The 18,721-nt window shown below is 45.7% G+C and overlaps 1 protein-coding gene across 1 annotated transcript in view; it reads right to left on the minus strand.

Annotated features, from left to right (window-relative positions):
* The window catches only part of LOC142217859 (dimethylaniline monooxygenase [N-oxide-forming] 2-like), a 52,786-nt gene that overhangs the window by 32,458 nt on the left and 1,607 nt on the right, over positions 1 to 18,721 (minus strand). Inside the window, exons 2-4 of the mRNA XM_075286180.1 lie at positions 17,647 to 17,786; positions 17,017 to 17,205; positions 6,866 to 7,028 (exon numbers count right to left, since the gene is read on the minus strand). Of these exons, the coding sequence (XP_075142281.1) occupies positions 6,866 to 7,028; positions 17,017 to 17,205; positions 17,647 to 17,778 (484 nt within the window). The 5' untranslated portion in view covers positions 17,779 to 17,786. The remainder of the gene's footprint in view (positions 1 to 6,865; positions 7,029 to 17,016; positions 17,206 to 17,646; positions 17,787 to 18,721) is intronic.

The raw sequence follows: 18,721 nt of genomic DNA on the forward strand, positions 1-18,721 counted from the left end.
CGTAGTGGGATATAGGATAAACAGTGTTGTGAGTTCGTTATAACTCAAGCATTGGGGATTGTTGTGGCAAGCCTATGAGTTGAGCCCGGTACTAGGACAAGCTGTATATACGTTGAAAGTGTGATTCAGTGTTCTTTCCTACTTTCTCTTTGTCTATCCTATCTCCTAGTCTGCGAGACTTTCCAGCAGATGGCTGGTGAGCAGACAGAAGCAGCTGTGCAAGATATTGAGGAAAGTTCTACAGAGGACCATGTGCCCAGGTCTCTGAAAGGAATGGACTTGAATTTGCAACTGGGCCTGTAACAATTGTGCCCTAGTGACACTACCGCTGACATGCAGTTGATCCTCGAGTTGCACAACGCTGCAGAGCGTCAAGCTGAGAGGGCACGATATCTGACTCCAGGGTTAAAAGGCAATGCCCTGGAAGTATTCATTGGCCTACCATCTGAGGCTGATGTGGACTGTAATATCATTAAGGCAACCCTCCTCAAAGAAGTCCAACCTCACTCCGGAGTTGTATTGCAGAAAGTTCAACAGCATCCGGCTGGATGCCACAGACAGCTATGCCATTGTTGAGGACAACTTACGGACTACCTTCTAGCCATGGATTGGAGTTACTGTTACCAAGTTTGAGGACCTTGTGGATCTTGTGATTAAAGACCAGTTCCTCCATGTTTTCCTTTTGGATGTTCCCCAGTTTGTGTGTGCCCAGGAGCCAAACACCAGTCCAAGCTGTACAGTTTGCAGAGTGCCATGCAGCCACCTGGAGGCCAGAGAGTGGGGGAGGAGCCAAACTGCAAAGACCCCAAGCTGGAAGGAGAGGCAAAGCTGGATCTCACCATCATCTATTTTCTGCAAGGCGGGTGAGATGTTGCCATGTGAGGGGGAGGGGTAGGAGTCAAGCAGGGACTAAAAGACTCAGGGGCCAGTTGTCCACTGGCTTGGCCAGAAGTGATGGACTCTGAGGACATTATCCCTGGAAAGACTTTGCCTGTGACAGGGTGGCTGGATGCCATCCAGGATTACCTGTGACCCAGGTTCATACGGATTTGGGGTTCCTCTGGACTGGGGTGCAGGAAAAGGACTGTGGGAGGTGGGGCTGCGGTCTCACCTGCTTGCTGATAAACTGTTGGGGACCGACGTAGGGCCCCTGGAGTCCCATTATAGGATGGAAGTAACCCCAACTTATTGTGATGCAATGTATGTTAATGTTGCGGATGCTAATGTAATGATGTAGTTTGTTGCATAGAGCGGGTAGGTTAGCTATGCGCCACCCCTTCTGATGTGTGCACAAATGAGTACCGTGACTTGTTGTCATGCAACGTATGTTAATGTTGATGATGCTATTGCAAAGCTGTAGTTTGTTGCACAGAGCGGGTAGGTTAGCTATGCGCCACCCCTTCTGATGTCACCAGCAGAGTGCAGTGGAAATGCTAATGAGGCTGTGCTTACACCTGTGACAGAGGTGAGGGCTGTTGTGTCTGCGGACCCGTCCACCCCTGCGGGGGCTGAGCCCTCCTCTCTCTGGTGTTGTCTCAAGCCAACTTCACTGTAGCCTGCTGTGACGCAGCAAATGCTACTGGAATGTCATCAATGCCAATGTCATCCTTGATGTTTTGATTGCATTACCTGTCAACGTATTGTGGGGGGATGGTTTGGGGAATGTTGATAGCTGTCATTTGCCCAAGGTATCACCATCACCCACAAGGGAACATTATGTAATGGGCAGTCGTCTGGGAAGGAGGGCAGGTGGTGATTAAGCCTGTGCCAGAACCAGAGGTGTCCCCGTATGAGGAAGTAAAGGGGGAGGTAACTAGCCCCCTAGAACTCTCCCAGTCAAGTGAGCCATGTGGGGGAGACCCTTAGAGACTGCCGGTATGGGGTCTATGAGCCACCGCCTCCAGGGTTGATCGGCCGGTTGCGAACCCTCAGGGCTGAAACCCAGTGCGGGGGAGGTAGACAGGTGGGCCCAGCTCAGGACATGAGTGTGGGAAGGGTCTCTGCTCCGCTCAGACTGGATAGAGAGAGGTATCCGTGAGCCTGTAGTGGTTCAGATACCAAGACTAGTATGGGGAGAGACTCAGAGATTGCCCGAATGGAATATCTGCCTCCAGGTCCGAGGGTTATGAGTATGGATCTGCAGGAAGTCAGCACTCTGGAGAGGGCCCAGAACAGGCCAGAGGTAACCAGTTGTGTAGGGGTCAGCGCTCCCAGCTAGCGGCTAGTGTGGGAGGGGCCCTGGGAGACTGCCGGGTTGGAGTCTCCACAATGGGGCCTTGGAAAGTGGCCTGGGGTCTAGAGTGTGGAGCTGCGAGATGCCAGGACTCTGGAAGGCCCAAGGCAGGCTGGAGTAGCCAGGGGTGCAGAGTTCCGAACGGGAGCCTCAGAAGAGTCTCTACTCAGGCTAGTGGGGAGGAAGGTACCAGGGAGCGGTTCCGGTACCAGAACCTGCCCAGATAGTGTGAGAACATGGAGGTGCGTGAGGAAGGTGATCTTCGGACCCTCTTCCTCACGGCACGCTCTAAAAGGGGGAGGTGTGATGAATCGGACCCCCAATCAGGATTCTCAGCTATATCTATAACTATCTATGTATTGTATCAGTGTGATGAATCAGATCACAATCATGATTCTCAGCTATATATATGATTATCCATGTATGGAATTATGAGGAATGGCCAAAACTAATTATCGGTGGCCAGTTGCCAAGATCAAAAGCCATTGTCTCACCCTAGGCATGGCATTAACATATCTGTGCTAACTTCCTTGATTCTTAGCAGGGGGCCATCCTGGCTCTGAAAGTTCTAACACATGTGACCAGACTCTGCGGAGTCGGGTTGAGGTGGTAGAAAAACTTCAAAGAGTTATAGGTTTATGATGATATTGCGCCAGGGAAAGATGCTACCATTATGACAATTAGATCTTCCGGTGCGTAGTAGTGAGACACACGTTTTTAACCCAAAAACTTTAAGCCTACGGGCCTGGGAAGAGCCCAGGCCCAGTTCTCGTTATTCAAAGGGTATTGAGTTATCATGTTTGGTGTCAATATGTTGGGAAACTTGCAGTGAGCAAAGACATGCCACTTGTTTGACCGTATTATCATGTGATAAGGAATTATGACCATTTATAGTTATTTGATTGCCAAGCTAGAGGGTGGTCCGAAAGCCCTGATGATATCATTTCAGGGTGGAGCCCAGGGTCAATATAAGAGTGACCTGGGGCGGAGCTAGTTCTGCTGGTCTTGTTCTCATCTGGACACATGTGAGCAAGTTGGCTCTGTGTGTGGCCCCCTCCCCCCTTGCTGGGGGGGAAGGGCGGGGCAGAAGTGGCCATGTGCTGATAGACAAAGATTGCCATGCGGCCAAGGGACTTTGAAGGAGAGCCATATACTACTTTAATGCTAATGGACTTATGGAATTATGAGGACTATGATGTAACGCCTATCTGATCATGGATTTATGGACTATGGACTTTTTAAATCGGTATGGAAAAACTCTCTTTATTGCTATATGCTATGTGGGGAGGTGCTGCGGTGCCCCCACCAGAAACTTTAATGGACTGTATCTCCTGCCTTGTGGGTACCATGCGTTGGCTGCGGAATCGCCAGGTGCCTAAGGACTGTTTCTGTTTCTAATCTTTTAATCTCTGTAACCTGTTTTATCTCACTGCACTGTAACATACCTTCTCTGTAACCGTATAAGCTTGTGACCGCCAGGGTATATCTTTATATGTATTTCTGGCTGACCTAGTATCGACCATCTTGGGTTAATAAAATGTTAAAACTTTAGAAGGCTCTTCTCGTATTATCCTATAAGGCCCGGTCCACTCTCTGGGTTTGTGGGAGCGGACGGTATAGTTAAAAAGACGATCGCGGGTTCCGCCTGCGGCGAAGGCCGGGTGGGCCAGCGGCTGTGGTCGGGTGGCTGAGGTGCGGGTCGTGTCCTCGCGCCTTGTGGGGCCGGACGCCGGGACGGAAAGGGGCGATACGTCACACCAAGATGGTAGCCTCGCTTCTTAGTGTCATAGTGGCTTTGGCTCAAAATCCTCTTAAAACGTAACTAAACCTTTGGACAACCTTTAATTTTCTGACAGTATTTGTGTCAAATTAGAAGGCACAACTGGGGTAATATTCATATTTGCAACTCCCCCAGAAATTTCAGGAGGGTCCCATAAAAAGGGGTGACCTCCCAAAGTCCCAGAAAAATCGGCAAATCTCACAGACCTTTCAGAACGCTCCTGGTTATTTTATATGTAAAATGAGAACATTATGTGCCAGTCATGTTTTGAAAAAGGGATATGACTAGTAGATTGTATGTCTGCCTCACAAAATGGGGTTTGGCTTCATCTAAAGAGGGCGTGGTCATCTCAAAAAGTATTACTCCCTCCCCACATCGAAGTAGGATCCACCACATTAAGGACATTACAGTCCTATGAAAAAGATTGGGCACCCCTATTAATCTTAATCATTTTTAGTTCTAAATATTTTGGTATTTGCAACAGCCATTTCAGTTTGATATATCTAATAACTGATGGACACAGTAATATTTCAGGATTGAAATGAGGTTTATTGTACTAACAGAAAATGTGCAATATGCATTAAACCAAAATTTGACCGGTGCAAAAGTATGGGCACCTCAACAGAAAAGTGACATTAATATTTAGTAGATCCTCCTTTTGCAAAGATAACAGCCTCTAGTCGCTTCCTGTAGCTTTTAATCAGTTCCTGGATCCTGGATAAAGGTATTTTGGACAAACAATTCAAGTTCAGTTAAGTTAGATGGTCGCCGAGCATGGACAGCCCACTTCAAATCATCCCACAGATGTTCAATGATATTCAGGTCTGGGGACTGGGATGGCCATTCCAGAACATTGTAATTGTTCCTCTGCATGAATGCCTGAGGATTTGGAGCGGTGTTTTGGATCATTGTCTTGCTGAAATATCCATCCCCGGCGTAACTTCAACTTTGTCACTGATTCTTGAACATTATTCTCAAGAATCTGCTGATACTGAGTGGAATCCATGCGACTCTCAACTTTAACAAGATTCCCGATGCCGGCATTGGCCACACAGCCCCAAAGCATGATGGAACCTCCACCAAACTTTACAGTGGGTAGCAAGTGTTTTTCTTGGAATGCTGTTTCTTTTTGGACGCCATGCATAACGCCTTTTTTTATAACCAAACAACTCAATTTTTGTTTCCAAAATGAAGCTGCCTTGTCCAAATGTGCTTTTTCATACCTCAGGCAACTCTATTTGTGGCGTACGTGCAGAAACGGCTTCTTTCTCATCACTCTCCCATACAGCTTCTATTTGTGCAAAGTGCGCTGTATAGTTGACCGATGCACAGTGACACCATCTGCAGCAAGATGATGCTGCAGCTCTTTGGAGGTGGTCTGTGGATTGTCCTTGACTGTTCTCACCATTCTTCTTCTCTGCCTTTCTGATATTTTTCTTGGCCTGCCACTTCTGGGCTTAACAAGAACTGTCCCTGTGGTCTTCCATTTCCTTACTATGTTCCTCACAGTGGAAACTGACAGGTTAAATCTCTGAGACAACTTTTTGTATCCTTCCCCTGAACAACTATGTTGAACAATCTTTGTTTTCAGATCATTTGAGAGCGGGCTGTCCATGTTCGGCGACCATCAAACTTAACTGAACTTGAATTGTTTTGTAGAAAGAAATGGTCCAAAATACCTTTATCCAGGATCCAGGAACTGATTAAAAGCTACAGGAAGCGACTAGAGGCTGTTATCTCTGCAAAAGGAGGATGTACTAAATATTAATGTCACTTTTCTGTTGAGGTGCCCATATTTTTGCATCGGTCAAATTTTGGTTTAATGCATATTGCGCATTTTCTGTTAGTACAATAAACCTCATTTCAATCCTGAAATATTACTGTGTCCATCAGTTATTAGATATATCAAACTGAAATGGCTGTTGCAAACACCAAAATATTTAGAACTAAAAATGATTAAGATTAATAGGGGTGCCCAAACTTTTTCATAGGACTGTATCTGTTGTGTCCCATGTCCACTAACAGAAACCATTGTCTTTTAACAGGCCTTGCCAGGGTTAAATCATAAGGTCCACCACTTTGATGGTAACATAAGTCCGACATGCTGTGCTATTCTTCCTATCAAAACTGACATAATTACAGACAGAGGCTCCAAATGAAACCTGATTTTGTTAACATTTCTAACTAATCTCTACTGTGGGGGTATATGGTTGGGACCTTTTGATTTTCAATAATTTTTATTAAAGTTTTTCATAGACTAAAAACAATAGAACAATAGGTCACATGAAAGGGACCGTGATAACAAAACAATGGCGATTCATGGACATCTCTCAGAGAAGACAATTATACATCAGTTCAGAGATGACACGTTGGGACCTTTTTCAATTAGGGCTTGTTCACATCTGCGCCCAGTCTCGGTTTTGCAGGTTTCCATTTCCTGTCTGATACTGGACAGGAGACAGAAACCTGCAGTCATTTTTCAAATCCATTCATTTGAATGGGTTTGGAAAGTGTCCGGCCATGAGCGCCTGTGAGTGTTTTGTGCTCTCCGCTGCAAAACTGTTTTTTTTTTTAACCGGACACAAAGACGGACATGCAGGACTTTGTGTCCGGTTAAAAAAAAAAACGGTTTCGCCGCGGAGAGCACAAAACACTCACGGTCGGACATGGTCTGCCAGGTTTCCGTCTACTGCTGGCAGAAGACGGAAACCTGAAAATGGAGATTGGGTGCTGGTGTGAACCCAACGTAAGGGGTATTTTGCTTGAAAAGGTTGAAGAAACATTGTCCTATTCAACAGAAATGTTCCAAATACTATGGTGACGGTAAAGAAACTATTATATAACTACCGTACCTGGAAAACTGCTCAAGGACGCCGTGGGTTGTGCATGCTGACCAGAGCAAACCATTACTGCATCAAAGATGTCTGTCCTTCTCTCTCCATTGCTTTCTGTAGTAACTAGCCACTGTCCAGTGACTGGGAAGTCAGAATGCTTCTCTACTTTGCAAACAGTTGTCTAAGTCAAAGATGGACACAAATGTGGAAAACACAAGTGAGCTAATATCAATAGTGAGTATTATGAACTCCGTCCTTAATATGTAAAATTCTGTATTATACATTGGGCCCAGAAGTTTCAAATTATGACTCTGCTCTACATATTGGTTGTCTATATACCTGGCCTATAAACATTGCTAAAGGCTTATGGGCCATGGTGCTCAATTTCAGGTTGCCCCATCCAATATCACTATAATACAACTAATCTTACCACAATTTTTATATTTTAATCTTGCATGCAGAGACAGCACAACCTTCACCCCCCCACACATAACATCCCCGACATACATAGCATCCCCACTTCCATCTCGCACATATATAGACAATATCCCAACACTGATGTATACAGCATTGTCATCTCACATATTCATATTATTATTAGAGATGAGCGAACAGTGTTCTATCGAACTCATGTTCGATCGGATATTAGGCTGTTCGGCATGTTCGAATCGAATCGAACACCGCGTGGTAAAGTGCGCCATTACTCGATTCCCCTCCCACCTTCCGTGGCGCCTTTTTTGCTCCAATAACAGCGCAGGGTAGGTGGGACAGGAACTACGACACCGGTGACGTTGAGAAAAGTAGGCAAAACCCATTGGCTGCCGAAAACATGTGACCTCTAATTTAAAAGAACAGCGCCGCCCAGGTTCGCGTCATTCTGAGCTTGCAATTCACCGAGGACGGAGGTTTCCGTCCAGCTAGCTAGGGCTTAGATTCTGGGTAGGCAGGGACAGGCTAGGATAGGAAGGAGAAGACAACCAACAGCTCTTATAAGAGCTAAATTCCAGGGAGAAGCTTGTCAGTGTAACGTGGCACTGACGGGCTCAATCGCCGCAACCCAGCTTTCCCAGGATCCTGAATGGAATACACTGTCAGTGTATTCCCGTATACCCGATATATACCCCGATACCCGTTCCAACGGTGTGCCCCCCCACCTTCACCCCAGAAATACCCTGCAAGTCCCCTAGCAATAGAATTGGGGCTATATACACCCACAATTTTTACTACTGGTATACAGTGCCATTGTCTGACTGGGAATTCAAAGAATATATTGGGAATACAAATACCCTCATTTCTTGCTACTGCCATATAGTGCCAGTTTCTGACTGGTAATTCAAAGAATATATTGGGGTTACGTGCACCCACAATTTTTACTACTGGTATACAGTGCCATTGTCTGACTGGGAATTCAAAGAATATATTGGGGTTATAAATACCCTCATTTCTTGCTACTGCCATATAGTGCCAGTTTCTGACTGGTAATTCAAAGAATATATTGGGGTTACGTGCACCCACAATTTTTACTACTGGTATACAGTGCCATTGTCTGACTGGGAATTCAAAGAATATATTGGGGTTATAAATACCCTCATTTCTTGCTACTGCCATATAGTGCCAGTTTCTGACTGGGAATTCAAAGAATATATTGGGGTTATAAATACCCTCATTTCTTGCTACTGCCATATAGTGCCAGTTTCTGACTGGTAATTCAAAGAATATATTGTGGTTACGTGCACCCACAATTTTTACTACTGGTATACAGTGCCATTGTCTGACTGGGAATTCAAAGAATATATTGGGAATACAAATACCCTCATTTCTTGCTACTGCCATATAGTGCCAGTGTCTGACTGGGAATTCAAAGAATATATTGGGGTTACGTGCACCCACAATTTTTACTACTGGTATACAGTGCCATTGTCTGACTGGGAATTCAAAGAATATATTGGGAATACAAATACCCTCATTTCTTGCTACTGCCATATAGTGCCAGTGTCTGACTGGGAATTCAAAGAATATATTGGGATTACGTGCACCCACAATTTTTACTACTGGTATACAGTGCCATTGTCTGACTGGGAATTCAAAGAATATATTGGGAATACAAATACCCTCATTTCTTGCTACTGCCATATAGTGCCAGTGTCTGACTGGGAATTCAAAGAATATATTGGGGTTACGTGCACCTACAATTTTTACTACTGGTATACAGTGCCATTGTCTGACTGGGAATTCAAAGAATATATTGGGAATACAAATACCCTCATTTCTTGCTACTGCCATATAGTGCCAGTGTCTGACTGGGAATTCAAAGAATATATTGGGGTTACGTGCACCCACAATTTTTACTACTGGTATACAGTGCCATTGTCTGACTGGGAATTCAAAGAATATATTGGGGTTATAAATACCCTCATTTCTTGCTACTGCCATATAGTGCCAGTTTCTGACTGGTAATTCAAAGAATATATTGGGGTTACGTGCACCCACAATTTTTACTACTGGTATACAGTGCCATTGTCTGACTGGGAATTCAAAGAATATATTGGGAATACAAATACCCTCATTTCTTGCTACTGCCATATAGTGCCAGTTTCTGACTGGTAATTCAAAGAATATATTGGGGTTACGTGCACCCACAATTTTTACTACTGGTATACAGTGCCATTGTCTGACTGGGAATTCAAAGAATATATTGGGAATACAAATACCCTCATTTCTTGCTACTGCCATATAGTGCCAGTTTCTGACTGGTAATTCAAAGAATATATTGGGGTTACGTGCACCCACAATTTTTACTACTGGTATACAGTGCCATTGTCTGACTGGGAATTCAAAGAATATATTGGGGTTATAAATACCCTCATTTCTTGCTACTGCCATATAGTGCCAGTTTCTGACTGGTAATTCAAAGAATATATTGGGGTTACGTGCACCCACAATTTTTACTACTGGTATACAGTGCCATTGTCTGACTGGGAATTCAAAGAATATATTGGGAATACAAATACCCTCATTTCTTGCTACTGCCATATAGTGCCAGTTTCTGACTGGTAATTCAAAGAATATATTGGGGTTACGTGCACCCACAATTTTTACTACTGGTATACAGTGCCATTGTCTGACTGGGAATTCAAAGAATATATTGGGGTTATAAATACCCTCATTTCTTGCTACTGCCATATAGTGCCAGTTTCTGACTGGTAATTCAAAGAATATATTGGGGTTACGTGCACCCACAATTTTTACTACTGGTATACAGTGCCATTGTCTGACTGGGAATTCAAAGAATATATTGGGAATACAAATACCCTCATTTCTTGCTACTGCCATATAGTGCCAGTGTCTGACTGGGAATTCAAAGAATATATTGGGGTTACGTGCACCCACAATTTTTACTACTGGTATACAGTGCCATTGTCTGACTGGGAATTCAAAGAATATATTGGGAATACAAATACCCTCATTTCTTGCTACTGCCATATAGTGCCAGTTTCTGACTGGTAATTCAAAGAATATATTGGGGTTACGTGCACCCACAATTTTTACTACTGGTATACAGTGCCATTGTCTGACTGGGAATTCAAAGAATATATTGGGGTTATAAATACCCTCATTTCTTGCTACTGCCATATAGTGCCAGTTTCTGACTGGTAATTCAAAGAATATATTGGGGTTACGTGCACCCACAATTTTTACTACTGGTATACAGTGCCATTGTCTGACTGGGAATTCAAAGAATATATTGGGAATACAAATACCCTCATTTCTTGTTACTGCCATATAGTGCCAGTGTCTGACTGGGAATTCAAAGAATATATTGGGATTACGTGCACCCACAATTTTTACTACTGGTATACAGTGCCATTGTCTGACTGGGAATTCAAAGAATATATTGGGAATACAAATACCCTCATTTCTTGCTACTGCCATATAGTGCCAGTTTCTGACTTGTAATTCAAAGAATATATTGGGGTTACGTGCACCCACAATTTTTACTACTGGTATACAGTGCCATTGTCTGACTGGGAATTCAAAGAATATATTGGGAATACAAATACCCTCATTTCTTGCTACTGCCATATAGTGCCAGTGTCTGACTGGGAATTCAAAGAATATATTGGGGTTACGTGCACCCACAATTTTTACTACTGGTATACAGTGCCAATTTCTAACTAGGAATTCAAAATGCGCAAGGCTCCCGGAAAGGGACGTGGACGAGGCCGTGGGCGAGGTCGGGGGAATGGTTCTGGGGAGCAAGGTAGCAGTGAAGCCACAGGGCGTCCCGTGCCTACTCCTGTGGGGCAGCAAGCATTGCGCCACTCCACAGTGCCAGGGTTGCTTGCCACATTAACTAAACTGCAGGGTACAAACCTTAGTAGGCCCGAGAACCAGGAACAGGTCTTGCAATGGCTGTCAGAGAACGCTTACAGCACATTGTCCAGCAGCCAGTCAGACTCTGCCTCCTCTCCTCCTATTACCCAACAGTCTTGTCTTCCTTCCTCCCAAAATTCCGAAGCTTTACAGAACAATAACCCAAACTGTCCCTGCTCCCCAGAGCTGTTCTCCGCTCCTTTCATTGTCCCTCAACCTGCCTCTCCACGTCACGATTCCACGAACCTAACAGAGGAGCATCTGTGTCCAGATGCTCAAACACTAGAGTCTCCTCCATCTCCGTTCGATTTGGTGGTGGATGACCAGCAACCCACCCTCATCGACGATGATGTGACGCAGTTGCCGTCAGGGCATCCAGTTGACCGGCGCATTGTGCGGGAGGAGGAGATGAGACAGGAGTTGGAAGAGGAAGTGGTGGATGATGAGGACACTGACCCGACCTGGACAGGGGGGATGTCAAGCGGGGAAAGTAGTGTGGATGTTGAGGCAGGTGCAGCACCAAAAAGGGTAGCTAGAGGCAGAGGCAGAGGTCAGCAGCTTAGGCGAAGCCAGGCCACACCCGGAATCTCCCAAGATGTTCCAGTTCGTACCCAGCCCCGAAAAACTCCCACCTCGAGGGCACGTTTCTCGAAGGTGTGGAGTTTTTTCAAGGAATGCGCCGAGGACAGATATAGTGTTGTCTGCACAATTTGCCTCTCGAAATTGATTAGGGGCTCTTAGAAGAGCAACCTGTCCACCACTTCAATGCGCCGTCATTTGGAATCCAAGCACTGGAATCAGTGGCAGGCAGCAACGGCAGGACAAAGGCCGCCTGCCGTTCACGCCACTGCCACTGCCTCTGCCACTGCCTCTGCCTCTGCCACTGCCACTGCTGACTGTGCTGGCGATGCACTCCAGAGGACGAGCCAGGACACCACTTCATCTGCCTCCGCCACTTTGTTGACTTCTACCTCATCCTCCCCTGGTCCTGTCTTATCTCCTTCTCCTGCACCATCAAAGGCACCATCAGGCGTTTCTTTACAACAACCCACCATCTCTCAGACATTGGAGCGGCGGCAGAAATACACTGCTAACCACCCACACGCGCAAGCCTTGAACGCCAACATCGCTAAACTGCTGGCCCAGGAGATGTTGGCGTTCCGGCTTGTTGAAACTCCCGCCTTCCTGGACCTGATGGCAACTGCGGCACCTCGCTATGCCGTCCCTAGCCGTCACTACTTCTCCCGGTGTGCCGTCCCCGCCTTGCACCAGCACGTGTCACTCAACATCAGGCGGGCCCTTAGTTCCGCGCTTTGCACAAAGGTCCACTTGACCACCGACGCGTGGACAAGTGCATGCGGACAGGGACGCTACATTTCACTGACGGCACACTGGGTGAATGTAGTTGAGGCTGGGACTGCTTCCCAAACTGGCCCGGTGTACCTCGTCTCCCCGCCTAACATTCCTGGCAGGGACACGAGAAGAACACCCCCCTCCTCCTCCTTCTCTACCGCCTCCTCCTCCGCCACCGCCTCCTCCTCCGCCACCGCCTCCTCCTCCGCTGTTAGATTGACCCCAGCTACGAGTTGGAAACGTTGCAGCACTGGCGTTGGTAGACGTCAGCAGGCTGTGCTGAAGCTGATCAGCTTGGGGGACAGACAGCACACTGCCTCCGAGGTGAGGGATGCCCTCCTCGATGAGACGGCAATATGGTTTGAGCCGCTGCACCTGGGCCCAGGCATGGTCGTTTGTGATAACGGCCGGAACCTGGTAGCAGCTCTGGAGCTTGCCGGACTCCAACATGTTCCATGCCTGGCCCACGTCTTCAACCTAGTGGTGCAACGTTTCCTAAAGAGCTACCCCAATGTTCCAGAGCTACTGGTGAAAGTGCGGCGCATGTGCGCCCACTTTCGCAAGTCGACAGTAGCCGCTGCTAGCTTAAAATCTCTCCAGCAACGCCTGCATGTGCCACAACACCGGCTTTTGTGCGACGTCCCCACACGCTGGAACTCAACGTTTCAGATGTTGAATAGAGTGGTTGAGCAGCAGAGACCTTTGATGGAATACCAGCTACAAAACCCTAGGGTGCCACAAAGTCAGCTGCCTCAGTTTCACATCCATGAGTGGCCATGGATGAGAGACCTTTGTGACATCCTACGGGTCTTTGAGGAGTCCACAAGGAGGGTGAGCTCTGAGGATGCGATGGTGAGCCTTACAATCCCGCTCTTGTGTGTTCTGAGAGAATCCCTGATTGACATCAGGGATAACTCAGATCACACAGAGGAGTTAGGGATAGCATCCGATCCGTCACAGCTGGAGAGTAGGTCCACACATCTGTCCGCTTCACTGCGTTTAATGGAGGAGGAGGAGGAGGAGGAGGAGGAAGAAGAGTTGTCCGATGATGTGATGGTGATACAGGAGGCTTCCGGGCAACTTCGAATCGTCCCATTGTTGCAGCGCGGATGGGTAGACATGGAGGATGAGGAGGAAATGGAGATTGAACTTTCCGGTGGGGCCAGAGGAGTCATGCCAACTAACACTGTGGCAGACATGGCTGAGTTCATGTTGGGGTGCTTTACAACCGACAAGCGTATTGTCAAAATCATGGAGGACAACCAGTACTGGATCTTTGCTATCCTTGACCCCCGGTATAAAAACAACATCTCGTCTTTTATTCCGGTAGAGGGGAGGGCCAATCGCATCAATGCTTGCCACAGGCAATTGGTGCAGAATATGATGGAGATGTTTCCAGCATGTGACGTTGGCGGCAGGGAGGGCAGTTCCTCCAGTAGGCAACCAAGTTCTCACCGGTCCACACAAACGAGGGGCACACTGTCTAAGGTCTGGGACACCTTGATGGCACCCCCTCGCCAAAGTGCCGCCACGGAGGGTCCTAGTGTCACCAGGCGTGAGAAGTATAGGCGCATGTTGCGGGAATACCTTTCCGACCACAGCCCTGTCCTCTCCGACCCCTCTGCGCCCTACACGTATTGGGTGTCGAAGTTGGACCTGTGGCTTGAACTTGCCCTATATGCCTTGGAGGTGCTGTCCTGTCCTGCCGCCAGCGTCCTATCTGAGAGGGTGTTCAGTGCAGCCGGTGGCATCATCACTGACAAGCGCACCCGTCTGTCAGCTGAGAGTGCCGACCGGCTCACTTTGATAAAATGAACCACCACTGGATAGAGCCTTCATTTTTGTGCCCACCTGTGTAAAGCACCCCAACATGAAACTCCATGTCTGTACTCAACCTCTCCAATTCCTCCGCATCCTCATACTCATCCACCATAAGCGTTGCACAATTCTGCTAATACTAGGCTCCCTCCAACATGATTTCCCCCAACTCTGCTGGTTAGAGGCTCCCTCCACCCTGATTTCCACCAACTCTGCTGGTTAGAGGCTCCCTCCACCCTGCTTTCCCACAACTCTGCTGGTTAGAGGCTCCCTCCACCATGAATTTGCCCAAACTGGGCTGTTTAGAGGCTCCCTCCACCATGAATTGGTCCAAACTGGGTTTTTTAGAGGCTCCCTCCACCATGAATTGGTCCAAACTGGGCTGTTTAGAGGCTCCCTCCACCATGAATTTGCCCAAACTGGGCTGGTTAGAGGCTCCCTCCACCATTAATTGGTCCAAACTGGGCTGGTTAGAGGCTCCCTCCACCATGAATTTGCCCAAACTGGGCTGTTTAGAGGCTCCCTCCACCATGAATTTGCCCAAACTGGGCTGTTTAGAGGCTCCCTCCACCATGAATTTGCCCAAACTGGGCTGGTTAGAGGCTCCCTCCACCATGAATTGGTCCAAACTGGGTTTTTTAGAGGCTCCCTCCACCATGAATTTGCCCAAACTGGGCTGGTTAGAGGCTCCCTCCACCATGAATTGGTCCAAACTGGGCTGTTTAGAGGCTCCCTCCACCATGAATTTGCCCAAACTGGGCTGGTTAGAGGCTCCCTCCACCATGAATTGGTCCAAACTGGGTTTTTTAGAGGCTCCCTCCACCATGAATTTGCCCACACTGGGCTGGTTAGAGGCTCCCTCCACCATGAATTGGTCCAAACTGGGGTTTTTAGAGGCTCCCTCCACCATGAATTTGCCCAAACTGGGGTGTTTAGAGGCTCCCTCCACCATGAATTTGCCCAAACTCTGCTGGTTAGAGGCTCAATCCACCCTGATTTTCAAAACAAATGTTGGTGCCAACCTCAACTTACTACAAGGGCCAAATTCACTGCTGGTGACAAGCTCTCCTCACTGCAAGTGCCAAATACACATGTTTCAAGGTGTTTTCCTACTGTCAGAGAGGTGGTATTGAGTGTGTAAAGTGTGTAGTTGTTAGGCTGTGATGTTGGGGTAATAGAGGGTCTTTGGTGTGTTAGATGCCCCCAGACATGCTTCCCCTGCTGTCCCAGTGTCATTCCAGAGGTGTTGGCATCATTTCCTGGGGTGTCATAGTGGACTTGGTGACCCTCCAGACACGGATTTGGGTTTCCCCCTTAACGAGTATCTGTTCCCCATAGACTATAATGGGGTTCGAAACCCGTTCGAACACACGAACATTGAGCGGCTGTTCGAATCGAATTTCGAACCTCGAACATTTTAGTGTTCGCTCATCTCTAATTATTATTAATTTTACAGTGGGTGAAATAAGTATTGAACAATGCACCAATTTTCTACGTACATATATTTCTAAAGATGCTATTGACATGCAATGTTTCATCTTCATCTAGTTGGCAGCAGATTTTTATCAAGAATCTCTTGATACAATTGAGTTTTGTCAGTGCCTTATGTTGAAAAACAGCCCCACGCCATGATGTTTCCTCCTCCAAACTTCAATGTTAGTATGGTATTTTTGGATTGGTATGCAGTGCCTTTTGGTCTCCGAACGTGGTGTGTATTATGGCATCCAAAGAGTGCAACTTTGGATTCATCTGACCAGACTATGTTCTTCCAGTGTTTCACAGGCTTTTCTAAGTTTTGTTGAGCAAACTTTAAATGCGCTTGAACAAACTTTTTCCTCAGCAATGGATTCTTTTGAGTTGAATTTGCATATAGGCCATGGACAGTGACTGCATTACTAATTGTCTTCTGTGAAACAATAAGTTGAAGATTGACTAGAAGACTAGAAGATTGAAACCCAGGACAGAAGAAGACGCAGGGAGAGGCCCTTCCTGAAGAAGATGGAGGCGGTGCTGGAGATTTCTCTCGCAGCATTGGGGACGCCCCAGTGCTGTTTGATCATTGGGGTCCGCCCTCAGTGCTGATAGAGAACTTATTTGCATACAGACAAAAACCGGAATTTCTACCAAACGGTGGCGCGGAGAAGACATATAAAGGTAGGAGAAGAATAGCCCTTTTTAAGGCTATTCCTACGTGTGATCGAGAAAAAAAAAATTGATTTTAATGATAGAATCCCTTTAAGTCAGTCTTTAGGTTACTGCCAGTAAACCCAAAATGTTTTAACTTTTTAGGCTTCCAATTTAACAACCAGTATTATTTTGACAAAGGTCTCCCCATGGGTTTCTCTATGTAAATATTTTGAAACTTTTTCTACTTTTCTCCATTGGGCCATTGAGTTTGGAATGCCTTTTGGAAAATGCTACACTATTGAGATGACTTCTTGTTTGCTAGTAGTTCTGGTTCTAATAGTGCTTTATTGTTGATGAATAAGTTCTTTGAAATATGTGATTTGTTTGGTACCCCCGTAGCTCATGAGAAAATGGTTTATCCGTGTTGTGTTATTTCATTCTTAGGTATAGTTATTGATTCTCATACATACATACATACAGTTATAAATATTTCTTACCTTTAGTTTGATGTATTTCACCAGTTTAAAATGTTCTGCATAGAGTCTGATGTATTCAAGGAATTTGTGATTTGGCAAAAAGTTGGGAAAATCATCCGGCATTGGAAAATCACTAAGACACATTATTTCTTTGGATGAATTGGTAACCAAAGATCTGTAGATGCTGGCTATTCCATCTTCTACTTCATCCTGAAATAGTTAATTTATACTATAGAAATATATATTTATGTACCCACCCATATTCTAGCAGAGTCTAGATCTTCTTCAAATAAAATTATAAAAAGTTCCTGTTTCAAGACACTGATGTTACATATGTATTTTTTATAGCAGCCCCTGGATTTATTTTCATTACATTCTCCACTTTTGTGCAACCTATAGGTACCTATAGGTGGAACTAGATGGACATTTTACCCTTAGAATAACAGGAATCACTTTGTTACTAGGCATGTGTGACCACCACTACTGGACTCATTAGGTGGACATTCTTAGAAGGAATCAAAGAAACACCAGGGGGCGCCATGGCAAGTAAGTAACTGCACTGTCTAGCATTATTTTTAATCTAATGCATTAGAAGTAATATTTAATTGAGGTTTATGACAGTAAGTATAAGAGGAACTAGTGTATACTCACAGTGAACCTCCAGAGGCCTCCAATATCATTACTCCTTTCAAAGCAAGTAGGCTCAAGACCCTCTTCTAGACATGCCTTGATGGCTCCCAAACCGCTAATCCCAGCGCCAATGACAGCGACTGTTTTAACCATGTTTCTATCTACAACATGGACAAAATAAAAAGTAACACAAATCTTTATCCTAGTAATATTATAAATGTGAAAGTCATGATGTTTGGATGTTTGTTACTCAATCACGCAGATAACAATCAATCCATTGTGTACAAGCATTTGCATATTATCTGATCTGCTCCAGTGCTGAGATACAGAGGTGGGAAAACCCCTTTAATCCAAATTGGCAGTTTGCCAATTTTAAACATGCTGGGAAAAAGTAAATCTAATTTGTCGCAAAATTCTAAAACAACGAGAGCTATGAAAGTAGCCAGAAGTCAACAGAGTTCTCCTCAAGAGGAGCTGAGGAGGATTGAGCAAGCTAGGCTTCAAGTCGCTCTTAGAGCAGCCGAAGCGCCAGGGCAGGCGGATAATCAACGCTAGCGACACACTCATTATATGGCTTCCTAGCAAGCTGCTGAGATGCCAGAACAATCACAGGCATGGCGTGAGGAACAAGTTCAGCAGCAGGCCAGCTGGAGAGCTGCCGAAACGCCGGAACAGACGGATCATTGACATCAGCAATTTTCTGAATATAGGCGGAACATCGACGCCAACAACACGCAGAAGTCGCAGGCAGAAGCTAGTAAAGTATATATAATCTCTAAAGCAGTACAGTTTGAGGCATTATATTATAAAGAAATATCATACAATATTCTATAATACTTTCTGTATGAAGTCCTCTAGGTTTTCAAGATCTCTGTTTTTCAATAGGATTTTTCACTAGGTATCAAATATTTTATTTTTAAAAAGTTTTGTTTTATATATTGGTTTTTATTATGTTTTACCCCTTTTACGAATAAAACGGCACTTTTTAAAAATAAAATATTTGATGCCCAGTGTGCGCGGTTCTCCCTCAACGGACCTTTGGTCCCCTTTTTCCTCTTCAGTAAAAAACAATATAAATATGGTCTTGTAGGAAGTG

This window comes from Leptodactylus fuscus, chromosome 9 (assembly GCF_031893055.1).
Source record: "Leptodactylus fuscus isolate aLepFus1 chromosome 9, aLepFus1.hap2, whole genome shotgun sequence".
Classification (NCBI taxonomy): Eukaryota; Metazoa; Chordata; class Amphibia; order Anura; family Leptodactylidae; genus Leptodactylus; species Leptodactylus fuscus.